This window comes from Sparus aurata, chromosome 9 (assembly GCF_900880675.1).
Source record: "Sparus aurata chromosome 9, fSpaAur1.1, whole genome shotgun sequence".
NCBI classification, from domain to species: domain Eukaryota; kingdom Metazoa; phylum Chordata; class Actinopteri; order Spariformes; family Sparidae; genus Sparus; species Sparus aurata.
In genome coordinates this window covers 1,239,958-1,261,218 of record NC_044195.1, presented here as the reverse complement: position 1 = coordinate 1,261,218, position 21,261 = coordinate 1,239,958, and the positions used below count along the sequence as shown (strand labels likewise).

General features: G+C 42.2%; 1 protein-coding gene across 1 annotated transcript in view; it reads left to right on the top strand.

The window, feature by feature from the left end:
• Window positions 1-21,261, top strand: part of ubxn4 (UBX domain protein 4) — a 137,342-nt gene that overhangs the window by 80,512 nt on the left and 35,569 nt on the right. The window contains exon 10 of the mRNA XM_030428494.1: window positions 12,305-12,432. Within this exon, the coding sequence (XP_030284354.1) occupies window positions 12,305-12,432 (128 nt within the window). The remainder of the gene's footprint in view (window positions 1-12,304; window positions 12,433-21,261) is intronic.

Below are 21,261 nucleotides of genomic sequence, written 5' to 3'. Positions count from 1 at the left end.
TTCATATACAGCAGATTTGGATTCAGCACCCCTTAATACCACTAGAAATGTTGTATATTATAAATATTCACAAAATGCCTCCACCACTTTAAATGAGCACATTTTCAGAAATTCTGCCTAGACTATATTACACTGCTGGTTTGCCACCAGCTATTTGCAAACCAGCTTCTATTTGATGATTCACTGTCTTTTCAGCAGTGAGATATCAATTTCCCAATGGCATGACAGAGGCCTAAAACATTTTTTTTTAAGATTTGTAAAAGGATCATGCTTTTGGCAGACACAATTAGATGCTATGTCAAAAATATGTTCCATGGAATCACGTGATTGTGGCTGACTGAAGACGTGCTTTCGCTGAGCTCCTGCTCCCGCATGATTTTGTTACATTTATCTTTAAAGTCTGTGTAAAGCAAATTCAGCCATTTTCTTCTAAGCACATTAAAAAGGTCATAAATATATTTCCTTAAAACATGTAAAAAGCCATTCAACCATTTAGAATTTAATTTTGGAGCTAGGCTCACAAACTGTGTTTCAACATTTCTGTGTTCAGGATTTAATGGGCGGGTCAGAAATCATGCAAATCATGGCTGCGTTTGCATAAACCCGGCCCTGCTGCGGAAGTGGTATAATACATTCAGCGCATTAGTTTCGGTGATTTTTCCGCCGTGAGGGAAGGATGGAGCGTGAGATTGACAGACGGATCGGTGCAGCGGCCGCAGTAATGCGGTCTTTGTATCGGTCCGTCGTGGTGAAGAGAGAGCTGAGCCGAAAGGCGAGGCTCTCGATTTACCAGTCAATCTACGTTCCGACCCTCACCTATGGCCATGAACTTTGGGTCATGACCGAAAGAATAAGATCCCGGATACAAGCGGCCGAAATGAGTTTCCTCCGCAGGGTGGCAGGGCACTCCCTTAGAGATAGGGTGAAGAGCTCTGTCACCCGGGAGGAGCTCAGAGTAGAGCCGCTGCTCCTCCACATCGAGAGGAGCCAGCTGAGGTGGCTCGGGCGTCTGTTTCGGATGCCCCCGGGACGCCTCCCTCGGGAGGTGTTCCTGGCATGTCCCTCCGGGAGGAGACCCCGAGGAAGACCCAGGACACGCTGGTGTGACTATGTCGCCCAGCTGGCCTGGGAACGCCTTGGGGTCCTCCCGGAAGAGCTGGAGGCAGTATCCGGGGAGAGGGAAGTCTGGGTGTCCCTGCTCAGGCAGCTGCCCCCGCGACCCGGCCCCGGATAAGCGGATGAAAATGGATGGATGGATGGATGGATTTTTCCGCCCACTCTCGAGTGTTGGATAGCATCTCTTAGAATAGTTTGCAGCTAGCTAACCAGTCAACCAGTCAGCTAAACAGTCATGTCTCCTCCACATCGCTCCTGCGTCTTTCCTGGATGCCACAGTGTGCAGAATAACGGCGCTGTTATCTTATTTAAGTTTCCTCAGGACGACAACGAAACGGTGGATCGATTTTGTCTAGAGGAGCTACTGTGAAGAGTTTAAAATCACCACCATCACCCGGCTCAGCAGTGTCCACTTTACCCCCGATAGTTACAGCAACTGTCACCAGGTAAAGTCTGGATAGCTGAAGAGTCCGTTGACCGACCCTGACCTGACCGGGACCGCGAGCCGGGTCATCCTCGGGCCGGTCGTGCTGGCCCTTGATCAAGCATTTGTGTGTGTGTGGTTTTTTTTAATAACTCAAAATAATGACTGTATTTCCAGCTACAAAAGGCGCATCCATCTCCTCCCTCCATGTTGTTTGTGCCGCTGCGTGGCTTTACACGTGAGTGAGTGTCCTCATGCTGAAAACGTGACTTATCGCGCACGTGCCGTCACTCCCTGAGACGCAAGAAGAAAGCAAAAATAAATAGTTTTACTACGGAAAATGACAAAAATAATAGTAACGCACAGTGATTTGAATAAGTAACTTTAATCTGATTAGTGGTTTGGAAATATTACCGAGTTAGATTACTCCTCACTGAAAAAAGTGATCAGATTAGAGTAACGCGTTACCGGCATCACTGCACGGGCTCGGCTTGGTCGGGTCAGGCTTGATTTTTTTGGGGGCCAGATCTAAGCTCTAAGTGTAAGTGTGTGCTTATGTATGTTGTAAATAATGTACATTTGGGCAATTAAATGCATTTTGCTGAAGGTGCAAATCCTGAGAGTGATTTTACATCATGCATCCTGTCATGCCCATGTAATGTTAGCAAATGTTATTGCATTTAATCATGACATGATTTGGCCTCATTCCCTGAGCGGAGTCCATCTGACAGCACAATGATAATCTTCAGGTAATATTTTATGTGCACCAATATAGCTATGACAAGGAATAAATATGTAGACTGGGGTTTTACGTTTGTGTGTAATGTAAAACATGGACTGTGAGGAACTATGCTGAGCACTATCAGTGATGGCTCAAACAGGTCGGGCTGGGTCCATCCGATGATGCTGCTAGCTTCCATTGTTACTGTAGGTTACATCCTTGTACAGTACACGGAGGAGGCTCCCCTCCCGTGTGGGCGTGGTTCCAGCCTCTAACTGACACGCCCCCAGCGTTTCACAGCAGAGAGAAGTGCTTGTTTTTCCATGATTTTGAGACCTAATTTCATATACTTGGCAGTTTTTTAAATCTTTCAAATTCGGCTCAGTGGTCAATGACACATGTTTCTGTGGTGTGACAAACTCATAACAAAAATTTATTTCTGCTTTACACGGACTTTAAGTTAGTGCCCCTTTCCGGGCCTACCACATCAATACACTGCTGAAAGATCTAGTGACAGGAAGAGAAGTGACATTTCGATTGTTTACAATGTTGAAACAAACGAAAATTCAGTCACGTAAATAGGCTAACGCTGCACTAGCCAAACAACAAACTCTCCACCACGAGTTGAGGATGCTTCACCGACGACGTAAACCACAGCTCTGATTCACGAGGTAACTCAAAGTTTCAGCGACATTATGGAGGAGAAACTTTCGTAATTTTCCGTGATGCTGGAAAAAATTTCCACAACTTTAGAGAGCCAGCCAAAATTAGAGGTGGATTTCATCGCTTGATGTCGATTTTCATTTTCCGTCTGTCAGTTCAGCATGATGAATTGTTCATGTAGTTCTTTCGTCCGTTCGTTCGTTCAATCGCGCTTCCGGTACAACGTCGTTCAGCGGTGAATCACGTAATGCACAGTTCTCAGCTCCTCGTTCTCAAACGATTGTGCTAACGGTCAACATAGCACTTTAGTTCATGGCCAATACATAGCTGCAACTTCATGATCATGTGTACTTTTAGACAACACAACAGCTAACAGCTAAAGCCGGCTAGCCAAGAACGAGCGACTGATTAAACGAGAACGACAGGAGAGGAATCAGTGAAGGAACGAGAACGAGTGGTGAATCATGTAATGCACAGTTCTTAGCTCCTCGTTCTCAAACAGTCGTGCTAACGGTCAACATAACACTGTAGTTCAAAGAAAATACATACCTGCAACTTCATGATTATGCATACTTTTAGACAACACAACAGTTTGCATTTAATAGCTATAGCTGGCTAGCCGAGAACAACAGGAGAGGAATTGGTGAAGGAACAAGAACGAACGGCACAGTTCTCAGCTCCTCGTTCTCAAACGATCGTGTTAATGGTCAAGATAACACTGTAGTTCAAGGCAAATACATAGCTGCAACTTCATGATCATGTGTACTTTTAGACAACGCAACAGCTAACAGCTAAAGCCTGCAAGCCAAGAACGAGTGACTGACTGAACGAGAATGACAGGAGAGGAATCAGTGAAGGAACGAGAACGAGCGGTGAATCATGTAATGCACAGTTCTCTGCTCCTCATTCTCAAACGGTCGTGCTAACGGTCAACATAACATTGTAGTTCAATGCAAATTCATAGCTGCAACTTCATGATTATGTGTTTTTTTTAGACAACACAACAGTTAGCAGCTAACAGCTAAAGCTGGCTAGCCGAGAACGACAGGAGAGGAATCAGCGAAGGAACGAGAACAAGCGGTGAATCACGTAATGCACAGTTCTCAGCTCCTCGTTCTCAAAAGATCGTGCTAACGGTCAACATAACACTAGTTCATGGCCAATACATAGCTGCAACTTCATGTTTATGTGTACTAAGAGACAACACAACAGTTAGCAGCTAACACCTAAAGCCGGCTGGCCAAGAACGAGTGACTTTGAATCAGTGACCGAATGAGAATGATGAGCTTCGAAACGAAATGAAATGGGTTTTTTTTTTTGGGAACGGTTGCTATGCTTTCCTGTTTCTCATTCACTCTAAAATTCAACAACAGTGTCCTAGACTCAGCATACGATTGGCTGGCTCTCAGTCCTCCTCACCACTCTGATACTTTAACAGTGAACAACACAGCGACTGGTCTGTGAGAACAAAAGAAGAAAAGAGAGAGAAGTGAAACAGGGAATCAGTTCAGTTCGTTCGCGTTTAAGAGTTGTTCATTCGAACTGATTCGTTCGCGACCGAGCCATCAGTAGTCCAACCGAATCACTGCCATGGAGCAGGGAGTCTTGGATGTGGAGGACATGGTAGCCCACGTGGAGACCAGGCTCGCCGAAGCAGAAAAAAAATGAAGCAAATGGCTGATGGCATGGACTATATGGAGAACAGAAGCAGACGGGACAATATCCGTGTCCTGAATCTGGAAGAGGGTATGGAGGGTGAACATCCAGTACAGTTTTTTTTAATCCTGGCTGCCGACTGTGCTTGGCCTGACGGTAAGCCCCGAGACTAAAGCCGCATAAAAATTGACCGGGTACGCTGCAGCCTGGGACCGCGGGGAGCGCGTCCCTGACCAGTGGTTATCAAACTTCACAACTCCAGGGACGAACCAAGGATAATGGCAGCAGTAAGGGGGGAAACTAACTTGGAATATAAAGGAAAGCGGATTTTTATTCATCAGGATCTGTCTCCTGCGGTTCGAGCAAAGTGTCGCCCTTTAAATGGAGTGTGTCAGGCCTTAAAGTGAAACTCTCGCCCATAAGCAACCAAGGCTTTATTTAGGATTGAATATGAGTCAAACCTTCATGTAAAAGCATAATTACGACGAAAGAGGCACTTTTAAGATTTACCGTAGTTTCGGTTTTGGGCACGTTAATTTTGAACGGGAGTGCTAGGGGCATGATACGCTAGCATCAAAATCGCTATTTTTAGAACACTAAGAAGGCTCAACACAATATGAAACTTTGCTCGTAGCATCACTAGGGTCTCTACTCATGAACAAGAGCATTGAGAACATTGTTTGTGTACACAGAGTTTATGAAAAAGAAGGTTTTTGAACTACCCACGTTAGCTGCTGCATCTCCTGCGTGTCGCCGTCATGGCAGACAAAAAGTGTCGATCCCTGAGTGCGACCTGACAGGCACGCTTGAGGAGCGGTTCACCATTACTCTCCTGCCTGTCAGGTCGCACTCGGGGATCAACACTTTTTGCCTGCCATGACGACGACGTGTATCATGCCCCTAGCTCTCCCTTTCAAAATTAACGTGCCCAAAACCGAAACTACGGTAAATCTTAAAAGTGCCTCTTTCGTCGTAATTATGCTTTTACACAAAGGTTTGACTCATATTCAATCCCAAATAAAGCCTTGGTTGCTTTTTGGTGAGAGTTTCGCTTTAATAGACAAGGGAGTCCGCTTCAACATGCGCTACCCGACTACAGTCACCATAAACCACAACGGCACAGAGCAAAGGTTCGAAACGCGGAGAGATGCAGATAACTTTCTTAATAAACTGGAATAATCTGAAGGATGCCTCTGGACTGTGACTTGTCTGCTGTGGGATGACATGACCACACACCATTGGTGACTGAGTAAGTTTTATTGTATTGATACTGAAGAAGCCTATTCTGTTTAACAGAATATCAGTGTGATAAGAAGGAAACAGCAAGCTCAGTCTGTATAATACTGTAAAAGGTTTCATAGCTGAATTGGCTCAGTTAAGTGTCTTATACACCATGTTGCAGTTACAATCATTTCTGATTTTATTAGGTTGATGTGTAGCAGAGTGGCAGAGTAAGGATAATGTTAATCTCATTTAGAATACTAGGATATCGACATGCCTGTCAATAATTTTATGTTGTGTGAGGGGGGATGAGATGTGGAAGTTGTTTCGGTTTTAACCTCCCAAAGTAAATAATCCCTTCAGCATTTTCCTTTTCTCGCCAGACTAGTAATCTACGCTATGAGTAACAAAAAAAATTGTTAAACCGAACGTCAAAGGTATCAATCACGTGGTAAAGAGATGTAAAATACTCTCTATCCTCAAAAAGATAAGGTACAAGTGGCATTTTACAAGAGACCCACCTCACTGATCTTGAACACTTGATTGGGTTGGCCAAACATACTATTCTTCTTTTAAATCTAAGAGTAGGGGGGGTAGCAATACTATATATATCAATAAACATGTGACATTTAAGATACTAGTGCAGTGCCCGTAAGAAAAGTGTATTCCTATAAAAAAAGTGGGAGGTTAAGGAGCTTTTTCAAGGATGGCCAAATGAGGCTGTGTTTGAAGGTGGGGCGTCAGGGATATTTAGGTTTGTTGTGAAATCTGATATTCCAGGGTATAATTGGCTGTTTTTGACTATTTTTGATTTTGCCATTATATTTCATCTTAAAAGCTATTTACTTGGTGTCATTATTTTCAGCACAACATCACATGTGTGACTGTACAGTTATTTTTTTTATTTTGACATACTGTGTTAACACAATTGACCTAAAATCACAAAAAAAACATGAAATCCGAGTAGAAAAAGTTAGATTTTTTTAACCACAAATATGTTTAACAATCCATTTTTAAAAAAAAATTGTTTTACTTATAATGCAAATATAAATTGTTTATCTAAATGTGTGCATACATTTAAAAAATTTACAAAGTTATATGTAACTATTTACATTTAAATGCAGGCAATGCTCAGGTCTGGCTGTGCTCCTTCCAGCTGAATGAAGAGCTGCACTGCCTGCTCCACATTCAGCTTCTCCTCATTAAACAAAAAAACGACTCCACTACTCACTAAACACACTACACCAAACACTACATAGCACACTAACTACACACTCCAAACACGCTAAATGTCACAAATCTCTCAACTCTCACACACACCGACCGTCGTTGCATGTCAATCATCCGCCTAGGTCCCTCCCACAACTTCCTGTTCCACAAAACTTGCTGCTTGGACACTTTCGTGACAAAAGCCCGTTTTTTCCGTTTCTTCCTGCACCAGAAACAAAGCAAACGTGGCGGCGATGTTTGCGAAAAAGCGTGGCGGACATTATTTACCCTAGGTCCGGTTTTGGACGTGCCGATGCTTCCGGTCCGTCGCCTCGGGAGGTGGGCCGTGTAGCTAGCAGCTAGCTGCTAGCTAGCCGCTAGCTACACACGAACATCCACAGATCTGATTCCACTTTGTTGTCCGCGCGTCTCCGGATCTCCTCAGACCCGAACAGACTCGGTCCGGACTCGTTTAATCTCATTAATCCACAACAGTCAGTTTAGATGCACAGAACAGAACGGGACCGAACCGCCGGCTAAATCCCGGTCCAGCTCGCGCCACTGCAGGTATAAATCTGCTTGTTTCTTAAGGTGGGGGGTCGCGGTGGGCTCTGCAGTGATTGGCTCTGGTGCGCGCGTGGCTACGGTGTGCAGTGATTGGCTCTGGTGCGCACGTGACTGTAGTGGCTCCGGTGGACAATGCTCGTGGAATTTGTAAAGCATTTATGAAATAATTTATTAACGGTATCACTGCAGTTCAAACAAATGCTAAATATCACACCATTGAACCACGCAGCAGCCATGTTGAAACTCTCAGGTCAGTCTGATCCTGATCCGCAGAGATATTTGAGATACACACACATATACACACACACACACACACACACACACACACACACACACACACACACACAGACAGACAGAGGTTCCGTGTATTTATAGATAGATTTAGATAACGTCATACGCGATACAGAGGGAAGATTTGTGGTGGTTACTGTGTGTCTGTATGGTGAACATATTCTTATAGGAAGGATCTATGCTCCTAACACTTTTGATGGCTCCTTTTACTGCCACTTATTGGCCAATATCTCTTCTATTTGTCCTTCACTAATAATAATTGGAGGGGATTTTAATTGTGTTTTGGCCCCAGGGATGGATCACAGCCCACCTAGTGCCCTACCTCTCTCCAAGATGGCTAAAGCCACAAGGGAGCTCCGTCTGTTTGATTCATGGAGGTTTATTACCCCACAAGAGAAAGATTTTACTTTTTTCTCCTGTCCTCATCATTCCTCTTGAAGAACTGATTATATATTTGTTTCAAGATTAGCTCTAGACAGGACCAACTCTTTCTCTATTAACACATGTACCCTCTCAGACCATTCTTCAGTCACTATTGATCTTCTACCACCTTATAATGACCCCACATCCAGACACTGGCGTCTAAGTCCATGTCTCCTTAGCAATCCTACATTTTTAACATTTAGAATCACAATGGGAACTTTTTATTTCTACAAAAGATACGTCTGATGTCTCAGCTTCAACCTTATGGGAAACAGGTAAAGACTTCCTGAGGGGTGCTATAATATCGTACACAGCTGCAAAGAAAAAAAGTACATCAGCAAAACAGATAGAACTCCAACAGCAAATTACAACACTAGATAGAGAGTTTAAAGCTACCTCTTCAATATCTGTTTTTAAAAGATTAGAAGCGTCACAATCTGCTCTTTATCAACTGCTAACCCAAAAAGCAGAATCTGCAATATTCTTTGCTAAACATAGATTATTTGAATCTGGTAATAAACCTATTAGGCTCCTTGCTCATTTAGCCAGGGGCCGAACAGGGCTTTATTCAATACCATCACTTAGAGACAGAACTGCAACTGAACACTTTAAAACTGGAACCTGTGACCAACATGTTTATTGAATCTTTTGAAAGAGGCACGCTCCCACCAACTCTAAATCTGGCCCACATCGCTCTGATTTTAAAGAAAGGTAAGCCCTCTGATCAATGTGCTTCTTACAGACCGATAAGCTTACTTGGGGTTGACTGCAAGTTAATATCGAAACTCCTGGCTATAAGATTGGAGGAGGTGCTACCTGTTTTAGTTAAGCCAGACCAGATAGGGTTTGTTAAATATAGATATTTTTTTTCCAATGTTTGCAGGCTCCTGAATGTAAAAAAAAAAATCACATAAAACAAAGAAAAAAGGTCCTCGCCATTTCATTAGATGCTGAGAATGCATTTTATCGAGTAGAGTGGGAGTATCTTTTTGATTTTCTCTATAGGTTTGGCTTGGGCTCGAGGTTTATTGAATGGATTATACTTCTATATAGATCTCCTACTGCTAGAGTTTTTGTAAATGGCTCTATGTCTGATATTTTTGAGTAGAGGTACACGACAAGGCTGCCTCCTGTCACCATTATTATTTGCACTTGCACTGGATCCATTGGCCGAAGCTATTAGGAGCCACCATGGTATGTCTGCAGTTTTATTTCAATTGGGAGATTGCTGTCGATGTTTTCCTGTTTATTACTAACCCAGAAAGTTCTATTCCTATCTTTTTATCAATCATTAGTCAGTTTGGTCAGATTTCAGGGTACAAAATTAATTATAGCAAGTCGGAAGCCATGCCATTGTGAACTTTGGGGACCAGGCAACCCTGGTTAATTTACCTTTCAGATGGTCACCTTCAGGCTTTACTTACCTGGGCATCAGAGTATCCGCAAATATTAAAGAGCTGTATAAACTAAACTTAACACCAACCCTGGCAGCAGTTAAAAGTGATCTTAACAGATGGTTCAATCTCCCTCTGTCATGGATGGATAGGATTAGCCTAATAAAGATGAATGTGCTCCCTAGAATATTATATCCAATGCAAATGTTGCCAATTGAGATTACAAGGAGAACTAATTTAGATATTGAAAGATTTCTCTCAAATTTTATATGGCATGGGAAGAAACCTAAACTAAAAATGAAGACTGTACGACCAGGGCCTAGGGGAAATCCTGGTGCAACAAGAGTGTGAGACTCCCCTCTTCCCATCCTCCAAGCACCAGCAGCAAAGAGTGTTTTTAAATAGTTTTATGAACAAACACATTTTCCACAATCATGCATGCTGGCAGTCTGGGTCAATGGAGGAGAGCCCGCAGGAACTGGGCGGAGCCAGCCTTTAAACTTCCGGTTCCAAGGTAGCAGCCAATCAGCTCCCTGGGGCAACCTGCAACCAATCTCTCACACACTCATACTCACTCAGGTAAAAGAGAGATGTTAAAAACAGACAAATAGAAACATTTATGACCTCTAGGCTCATAACAGACTCTACAATTACCATCAGATGAGGGGGGTCAGGCCCTTCCCCCCAACATACTTTAGTATAATTGGGCTTATCATGCTAGGATAATATCAGGCTGGCTCAGACATTTTATTCATCAGGAGAAACCCCCCCCCCCCCCCCCCCGCTTTATTTTAACTGAAATGAGTAAACTTCCTGCCAAGGTTAAAGATAATGTCATCATGCTTAGTACGCTTAAGATCTGGTGTGATGTCGCTAAGCATACTCTCCGGGTTAATCACTTACCACTTAACACTAACCTTATATTTCCAACGGACCAGTCAATAGTTAGCCCAGTTGAAAGGTTCTTTTTTAATTTAAATTTAACTGCCATAAACAATAGAAAATGTATTTCCCTGTTTTATGCAAAAACTATATTCTGTTAATCCTGCCATTGCCAGCAGGTATATGGAGTCACGGGGAAGGTACTTTGAGGTTGACCTTGATGCCAACGCATGGTCAGACGCCTTTAAATCTGTAAAGAAAATGTTTACTTGTAATAGACTCAGAGAAAGCCAGTATAGGATATTACACAGACTACAATCCCTCACTTTCTAAACAAAATAAATCCCCAGATTTCCCCCCATGTGTGAATTGTAAAAAAGAGGTAGGTACATACTATCACTGTATTTCGTGTCCCTTGATAGCCAAATATTAGAAAGATATCACGAAGGAGCTCAGCTTCGTCTTCCACAAAACAGTGAAGCTGGAAGTAGTCTTATTTCCTCGGAATATACCTATGGGGCAGCTCTTATTATCTGCAGGACAGCGGACATTAATGGGTCAACTTCTTTTGGAGAGGAGATGTGTTCTGTTTCAATGGATAAAAGAAAAACCCACTTCGGTCACACAGTGGTACAGGGAAATATTCAAGGTTTTCCCTATTGTACACCTCAGTGCTACGTGAAAGGGCAATGAAGATTTGTTTTATAGTGTCTGGCAACCTTTTCTGAATTACCTGATCTTGTTGATTTGCAATCATATTTTGCCTTTACCAATAAGGCTGTATAATATTATGTATTATAAAATAATGTATTATAAGGCAATAATGCTTTTACTTGCTCTCTCTTTTACTTTTCTCAGTATAGTGCCCATGTCATTTTTTTTATTTTATACAATATTTTGTATGTTGTACGATATGCAATTAATGTATGAGAATTAGCGTATTTATGTTTAGCATGCTGGCTGTATCTTTGCTGTATGGTTTGTTGTTTGCTTTTTTGTAAAATCAATAAAATATATTACAAAAAAAACCCACATATGTTCCATAAATGTAAATGTCTCTTTTGGATGTCCAGATAACTTTAAAAGATAAACCTCCATGTAATTAGACATTTTTGCTTTTACTTCCTTACCAACAATACGCCTCCCTCTTCTCAACTGGAAGTCACCTAAAGCTCCAGCACACAATGGCTCAGTGACAAAATTTCTCTCTTCAATCTTAGTCTTCTAATTGAGGAAACCACCCCATCTTCCTTTTCTTTTCCTTATCCTTCTTCTTCTCCTTTCTTTTTATGTGTGAATTGTTTGTTTGTTTTATTTGTGTGTGATTATGTACTTCATTTACCAAAAAAAGTATGGCCCTCTTTTTTTTCACTTGAGCCATTGTTTGTCTCAGATGACAATATTATTTTGTCATTTAATTGGCGTTTAACCATGTTTTTTTCTATCTTGAACCATATTCTCTAGTAAAAATACAAAACCAAAAATGAGCGATGTATCAAAAATCTGGTTTGTTCTATAATAAAAAAAAAATAATAAAAAAATGGAATGAGAATTTGCCGAACACAAAAAATGCCTAGGATTTTAAGGTAAGGTTCTGTAAATGCCTGAATGAGGTAATAGAGGTAATCACACAAGATTACCAGTTCTATTTGAACTGTTACACCCCTTTAAAGCAATGCAGACATACTTTATATCATATATCTATCCTGTTAGACCTTTTTCCCTTCTCTCATGCAGGATCGAGCTGACAGAGCAGCGCGCTATGCCAAAACCCAGGAGGATGAAAATGCTGCCAAAATGACACTACTGCATGCCAAACAGGCAGAGCAAGAGGTCAGGAAGGAGGCATTACTCAGGGAGAGAAGGTAAAAAAGAGAACAAGGAGGGCTATAATATACACAAACAGTGTATTTTTCAGCTGCCATCCCTTGCTGGAAAAAACTTGCAACACTGAAATGTGCAAAACAACACTATACAGCTATACCTTTTTCTTCATTTTGACATTTGACATATGGCTTGTCCACTGGTCCATGGTGGGTTTGTGAATGGCTGAACAAATATCGTGAGGCACTTTGGTTAGGAACAGGTCCTAATTACAGCTGCAGGATATACCGATCAGCATCAACATCTGGATGCCCACATGCTCAATAGTCACATAGCAGGACGTAGAATGTTGGCAACTGAGCTCAAATGGCTTCTGCTAAAGCTTTTTTTTTTTGCTGCTTGATGCAAAAGGATCATGGAGCAAATAAACCACACTATTTACTAAGTGGACGAAACTGTTGGAGGAGTCTTCCACACATACATGCGCCTGGGCACACACAGACACACACACACACACATACTCTCACACTAACATATTTGCTTTGTTGTTTTGTACAAACGGCAGGGCTAATTAATTCCTATTTCATAATATTTTATTTTTCCTGGTTTCTTTATATTTTAAATGTAAAGTTTCATTTGCAATCAGGGATTTCAGAAAAAACAATATAGATATATTTTCAACAAGATATCACAAAAACAACCCTTAACCCTCAGGGGTTGACGGAAGTGCCGGCATGTCCAAACCAAATGAACGATTTATGATGACATAGCAGCAAATGCAGCCTCACTGAGTTTCCGTTTCAATTGTGTCGAAATTGAGGAAACTATAAACCACTTTTTAACTTGTGTTGATAGACAAGTAAAACTAGACTTACAATAAATATTTTACACTACAATTTTTTCTGAATATTGTCATAATGTTTGGTGCACATTTGATGCGGGCAATTCAGAGGAAAGTCCTCGCAAGCAGGAAGAGTTTGCAAGCTAAAAAAACACATGACACTAGGCCTGTCAGGACAATCGTTTAAGCAATTAATCATACGATAAATAGAAATGAGCTCGATAATTTTGCCAGCCTTGATAATCTCCATTTGCATTCTTGTTTTTCTTTGTGTCTCTCACGTAAAGCCTCTTGTCAGTCACTCTTTGTCTCTGTGTGGGGGGGGGCGGGGCCCTGCCCCTGGCATACCACAGAGTGCAGCATGTGGAGTCAGGAGTAGCAAGCCAGAAGACGCTAGTTGAGATTTGACGGAATAAGAACAAAGATAGAAATTGGTTTCAAAGCCAAACAAGACAGCTGCAGTGTGGGAGCACTTCATATTCAGACCAAATGAACGTGGTGAACCACTTAACCTGGACGAGCCAGTATGTCGCATTTCTTGTAAAACAGTAGCAGCTAAAAGCGGCAATACAACGAACATGCATCTGCACCTAAAGCATGATCATCTGATGCAGTTTTCCCAGCTCGGAAAAAAAACTACAACTAAAGCTACAGAGGGGCCGTCTCCGTCTTCCCGACAGGCCACAATCACTGGGGCAAACAAAATACAAACAGCACAGTGCAAAATGGTGCACACTCATAGATAGTGTAGTTCGCTACATCGCTTAAGAGATACAGCCCTGTAATACTGTTGAAAAGCCGGCATTTCGTAAAAAGCTGCTAACATTTGACAGCCAGAACAAACTGCCTAGGAGAACATATGTGTCACCAACGGCAATGTCTTAAAATGTCGTATTCACATTCCAATTCCAATGTTAGATATTCTTTAGAAAAGGTTATGGATCTTTGAAAGGTTGTACTTGCATTATAATGCCATTATCATTATATTAGCAAAAAATGGTCTCAAAATGACAATATTATAGTTTATCGCAATTATTCTCTTCTTGCTGAAAGAGAATAATTTCTCTTCCAGCAAGAACCTGAACCAATCAAAATATATGGCAACGCACAGCATTTGGTTGCTGAGGAAGAGGGGAAAGTTGTGCGTGTGAGGACAGTGAAAGAGAGACAGTGATAGCAGTTTTAAGAAATATATGACATTTAGCGTGTTTGGAGTGCATAGTTAGTGTTTTGTGTAGTGTAGTGTGTTTAGTGTGTAGTGTAGTTGTTTTTTAGTTTTGTGTGTGAAAACAATTCTGTGGAGACTGCTGAATGTGGAGCGAGCAGTGCAGCTCTTTTTTGAGCTGGATGGAGCTGAGGGAGACACGGAGCCAGAGTCTGAGCCAGAGTGAGAACTTTGACAATAAAGTAGATGATCCATATTTTGTTTTGGATGAGGAGAGAGAGGAAGCGGCACCTCCGATTTGCACGCAGACTGCTACTCAGAGGTCTGCACAGGGAAGGGATTGTTGTGGCAGATCAATGCTTGCTCAGGCAGCAGAGACACTGCTCAGCTGTGAGCCCTGGAAGACAGAGGAGGATGCTGACACTGCCCCAGCGATAAGCAGGTTCCAGCCACGGAGAACACCAGTCCAATTAGGGACACTTTCCCCCTACAGTCCAAAAGACCTTTCCTTTTGTTTTTTGCCATTGACACAGTCAGGACAATCTCAAGCAACACTTACAAATAGGCTGCAAAAAACTGAGAATTAGTGTGTAAATATAAATGGACTGACATGGAGATGGAAGATCTGTACAAGTTTTTTGGTCTCCTGGTCTACATGTTGTATGTGTTGCTGCCAAGTCTCCAAGACTACTGGAGACAGTATCACATTTTGCATATTTTGGAACATCCACCTCATGATCCTGAGGAGGATACACAAAATTATAGAAAGAAGGGGACACCATGCCATGACAAACTTCTTCCAGGTAAATACAAGTAACCATATCATTCAACCATTTTTTAAACCAAGGAGGAGAAGCTGATTTCCAATCTCTAAAAATAATTTGTTTTGCTACGACCAGACAAAACATGAGGGCTTGTTGTAGTGATGAGGGAAGAGTGAGAGAAAATTTAGGACAGTCCAATATTATCAGAAGACTGTCAGGGGTCAACTGTTTGCTGTATATGACACTGTACAAGTAGAAAATGTCATGCTAAAAATTCCTAAGCTTAGGGCAGAAACAGAAAAGGTGACCCAGAGTCCCGTCATCTGATTTGCATTCATCACAGGAAGCGGAGATGTAGGGAAAGATCCTATTCAGCCTGGTCTTGGAGAAATGCAGCTGGTGGATGAATTTTAACTGAATAAGTTGAAGTCTAGCATTGATAGAGCAAGATTTGATCCTAGTCAGCCCCTGAGCCCACAGCGCATACGAAATCACATCACCGATGTCCAATACCCGGGCTTCTTTAATGTGGAGAGAAGGGGCTGCCAAACGAAAAAGATTAACGAATTGAGAGATCAGGCGTTTGGAGGTGGGGGGTTTGGTCATTAGCTCATAGAAGACGTGTTGTTCAGGCAACGTTTCAAAATGAGGGATCGACTGCCTGACAAAATTTCTGACTTGCAAGTATCGAAAAAAATGGCTGTGAGGGAGACCAAATTTTGCCTGCAGTTGGGCAAAGGTCGCAAAGTGGTCATTAATGTAAAGATCTATGATGGCGGTCAAGCCTTTGTTGGACCACTGTACAAAAGCAGCATCTATCATGCCTGGTTTAAAATAAGGATTCTGACAAATAGGAGCATAGGTGGACAATCCGGGAAGATCCAGCACACCTTTAATCTGTTTCAAAATCTTAAATGTGTTATGCATAACAAAATCATCCTTAAAACATCTAAAAGGTACATTTTGTTGCTAAGGAGGCACCTGCAAGCACTGAAGCCACATGGGTCTCAATTTCTGGCCAAATGGGATGGAGGGAGCCTGTTTGCTCTACTGCAGCTGCAGAGTGACTCCAAAAAACCAATGCTCTGGCATTACAGGCCCAATAGTAATGGTGGAAGACAGGAAGGCTGAGGCCTCCCTTAGCTGTAGATTTCTGTAGGTGTGCCTTAGAGATACGAGAAGGTTTGTCAGCCCAGATGAAGGGAACAATGATGGACTCTAACATCTTGAAGAAAGAGGTTGTAAGATATATGGGTAAGTTTTGAAAGAGATACATGATATTATCATGATGGTAGTTCTCCCCAAATTTGACACGCCCTATAAGTGAGAGAGGAAGGAGTTTCCACCTATCTATCATGATTTTGAGTTTACCGATCAAATCAGAGAAATTCAACTTAAAAAGGAGCCTTGGGTTCCTGTTGATGTTGATCCCAAGATGTATAAAGTACTCGGTGGAAACTTTAAAAGGTAAACTGTTGAGGAAGGCAGAATCAAGCCCATCAGACAGAGGCATAAACAGACTTTTTTTCCAGTTAATGGTAAAACCAGAGAGCTGTCAAAAATTCTTTATTAGACTTAAAAGTGGACTGAGAGACAACCTAACGTCCGATAAAGTCAGGATCACATCATCTGCATGCAAACCTATAGGGCTATCAGATGTACCATCATCGATGCCAGCTATCTGGGGACAAGACCTAATGGAAATAGCCAGGGGTTGCAAAGCGAGAGCGAAGAGCAAAGAGGAGAGGCTGCGTCCCTGTCTAGTTCCACGTTGCAATAAGAAAGGTGGAGATCTGTCATGGTTAGTCAAGACTGTCGACTTGGGGCAAGCATACAGCATTTTTAAAAGGGTCATGAATTTATCACTAAAGCCAAATTTTTTGAGGGTCGTGAACATGTATCTCCATTCAATTTGATCAAAAGCTTGCTTAGTGTCTAATGAAATAACTGCAGAGTCTGATAGATTGGTGGAATACATAATATTTAGAAACGACAAGTGTTGGAGAAGGAGAACCTATCTGTGATAAAGCCCGTCTGATCGAGGGTGGATTAACGTGCCAACATGTTTGCTTAATTGGTTTTGCCACGACCTTTTGGTCGCTGTTTAGCAGGCTTAAGGGGCGATAAGACACAACATTAGTACTGTCCCTATCTTTTTTCAGGAGAAGGCAAATATTGGCGTCATATACACTGTTAGGAAAAATTCCATCTTTCACAGAGCAATTTATCATTCGGAGAAGAAAAGGGGCGATTACATCTATATGTTTTTTATAGAATTCTATTCCAAAGCCATCGGGGCCACAAGCTTTACCGTTGGGAAAGGAGCGAATGGCTGTTTTATTTCTTCTAGTGTGAAATCAGAATCCAATTCTGGCTTAGCGGCTTCACCAAAAGCTGGGATGATTAATGAGTTGAGAAAACGATCGAGGTCGGAGTCAGAGGGCTTAGATTTGGAGGTGTACAACTGACTGAAAAAGCCAAAAAATCTGTTGTTAATCAATTCAGGATCAGTTATCAATTGTCCTGTGGGAGAAGAAATTTCATGTATTGCCCTGTCGGCCGGTACACCTTTTAACTGTCTAGCAAGTAATTTATCAGGTTGATCTCCCAGCTCGAAGTGCTTTTGCTTAAGTTTATGGATGTAGCTTCCAACCTTTTTTCCCAGCATCTGATTATACTCGTATTTTATCTTCAGGATGGCGCTAAGGGTGTCGTCATTGTTTGTATTGCGATGAGTGTCCTCCGACACCGCCAACTCAGCCTCAATAACTGCGAGACGCCTCAGCCTGGACTTTTTAGTGGAGGATATGGATGATGTGACCCCGCAGAACCACCTTGAACGACTCCCATATAACTGAGTCAGAGACTGCCCCATTATCGTTAGTGAGCAAAAAATCTGAAATCTTAGCCGAAATATAATCATGAAATGCTTTGTCTGAATTTAGGAAGGGATTGAATTTCCAATTGTATAAAGGTGTCTGGAATACTATGATATGTTGAACTGAGTGTGTGCAAGGTTAATTTAGAGTCTACCGGGAAGTGGTCAATTCTGGTGAAGGTACCGTGTACAGGAGAGAAGAAAGAATATTGTCTCTCAAAGGGGTGCTGAAGCCTCCAAATGTCAACTAAATTAAATGAATTCACCAAATCATTAAGAACTGGCACAGATTTCAATGGTGGGGCAGCTTTGGTGGAAGATCTGTCCAACTGAGGGTCGAAATAGCAGTTAAAGTCGCCCCCGATGATTATGTTAGTATTATAGATGGATAGTTATATTAGAGTATTATATTCTGCAACAAGATTAAAAACTTTACAGAAAAATCTGGACAATCAAAATTAGTGGCATAGATGTTTAAAAGAACTAATGGGAAGGAATTGATTGCGCCAGTGACAAGCGCATATCTCCCACCTGGGTCTGTTATTGTGGAGTTGAATACAAAAGGGGTAGTTTTGCGGATAAGGATGGCAACCCCCCTCGCCTTAGAAGAAAAATTGGATTGGTACACTTGCGAAACCCATAGCGATCTCAAACTTCTCTGCTCTATAGGTTGAATGTAGATCTCCTGCAGAAAAAATATGTCAGAAGACAAGGAGTTTAAATGTGAAAATACCTTTCCCCTTTAAGTGCCTTGCCAAGACCTCTACAATTCCAAGATGTAAAAGTAATAGGACTCAATCCCGGCTTGGCCAAATGACTATCCTGCATTTAGAAAACCAAAAAACAGAAAATAAAGGCTGACATGACAAATTTGACAAGAGACTGGCAGTTTACACACAAAAAACAAAAAAAACCCAAAACATACCAAAAGCCTTAATAAGAACTAGGCGGCATTACCCTCTATCCGTTGGGAGGTTGCCGGGAAACAGAGACAGCAAAACCATACAGTGATAAGCTGACCTACACTATAAGCACCGTGAACACCACCAAAATAGGGATTAACATACGGCAAGGTGCACCTATAAGAACAAAATAACAATCCCTAAAGCCCATATTAGAAATGTTTGGAGGAGTGGCATTTATGCGAGTCCCTTTATAGGAAAAAAAGATGAATGAAAGTCGTGCCAGGGTGAGCAAGGCTGGCTTGAACACACTAAGTTATGAGTTAGGAAATCCTGGTGGGGTATCAACATCATGAGAAACTAACAGAACCAAATATCATATCTCACTCCTGGCAGAAAATTATAACACTGGACATTAAGAATGACAAAATGCTAAATGCTAAATCGCAACATCAGTAGTGATGCATAAAATGCGGTGTAGGAAGCATTAACAGTCATGTTTTGTCTGCCAGTGAATTGGCAAACTGTTCAGCGTCTGCTGGCGAGTCGAACATTTTCACTGTGTTGTTGTGGACAACGTGAAGCCTGGCAGGAAAACGCAGGGAGCACTTAGCACCTGCATCCATGAGCCATTTCCCCATGGCGGTGAAGGCCTGGCGCTGCGATGACACCTCAGCCGTATAGTCGGGGAATATTGTGACCCTCTCTCCGTGGTACTGTAGAGGGGCTTGTTGGCGGGTGAGCCGAAGGATACTGACCAGGTAGCTGTCGTTGTGGACTAGCGAGTGGCTTGGCTCTCAGGCCGCGGTGGGCCTGGTCAATTTTGACGGGCCGAGTAAAGTTGTCTTGGCCAAGAAGCTCCGGTATCAGCCGTGACACAAACTCAGTTGGGCGACAGTTTTCTTCTCCTTCTTTAATGCCCACAATCCTGATGTTGAGCCTACGGGAACGACCCTCCAAGTCATTCAGTTTAGCTTTGAGAAGTCCGTAAGCCACCGTGAAATCTTTGCACATTGCCTCTAGCACTGTAATGCGGCTATCGGCAGCTGAGAGGGCCTCGTCCATGTCGTCCAGACAGTGTGCTGCTTCGCGGTGTTCTTTTTGGAGGGCAGATAGGCTTGCTTGGATTGAGTCAAGGCGCCCCTTCATCGAATTCTTCAGGTCATCCACAAGTGTGCAGATCTTGGTGAGCTCGACGCCGTGGCAAGCGATAGGGGCTAGTATAGCATCGTTGCTCGCAGCACTTGGGCTCGCCTGGGACATCTTCCTTCCTTCGTCTTTCTTAGGCATGGCGTAGAAACACAGACCAACAGGTTACGATGTAGAACAACCACAGGGCAACGGAGAGGGGAATAAATAGATTCAGGTGCATTAATTTAATAGGAAAATGGAGGTAGCAGCACAGAGCTCCAACTAAACACATCTACTTCATTACAGCACACGAGCGCCCCCCTCAGTTAAGTAGCTTTTTCATGGATGGCCAAATGAGGCTGTGTTTGAAGGTGAGACTTAAGGGACATAATTGGCTTTGGCTATGATTGGTTTTTGACTATTTTTGATTTTACCATTATATTTCACCTTAAAAACTGTTTATCTTACCTTGTTTGGTGTCATTTTTTTCAACACAACCTCACGTGTGATTGTACATTTATTTTTTTCATTTTGACATACTGTATTAACACAATGGACCTAAAATCACCAAAAAAACCTAAAATCCGAGTAGAAAAGTTTGATTTTTTACTGTGAAAACCACATACATGTTTAACGAACCATTTTTATTACATAGTATGCAAATATAAATTGTTGTTTGCTAAAGTTGTGATGTAGTTATATGTAACTATTTACATTTAAATGCAATCAATGCCTCAGGCTCATGGCTCCCTCAGCGTCTTCCTGCCTGCTCCACATTCAGCAGTCTTCTCATTGTTTTGACTTGCAAAACAATAAACGACTACACTACACACTAAACACACTAATCCAAACTACATAACACACTAACTACACACTCCAAACACGTAAATGTCACAAATCTCTCAACTCTCAAAACTCGCTGGCTCTTTCTCGTCTCTGGCGCTGTCACTCATTCGCTGCTCTCCCTCCACCAACTTCCCCCTGTCCCCCAGCAACCCAATCATTTGGTTTGCCATATAATTTTGTGATTGGTTGGTGTGGTGCCTTTTTCCACCAATAGGAACATGTTTTTTGCTTGCAAACACTTCCTACTTGCGGACACTTTCGTGAGAAAAGCCTGTTTTAACTGTTTCTTCCTGCACCAAACACACAGCAAACGTGACAGCAATGTTCGCAAAAAAGCGCGGCG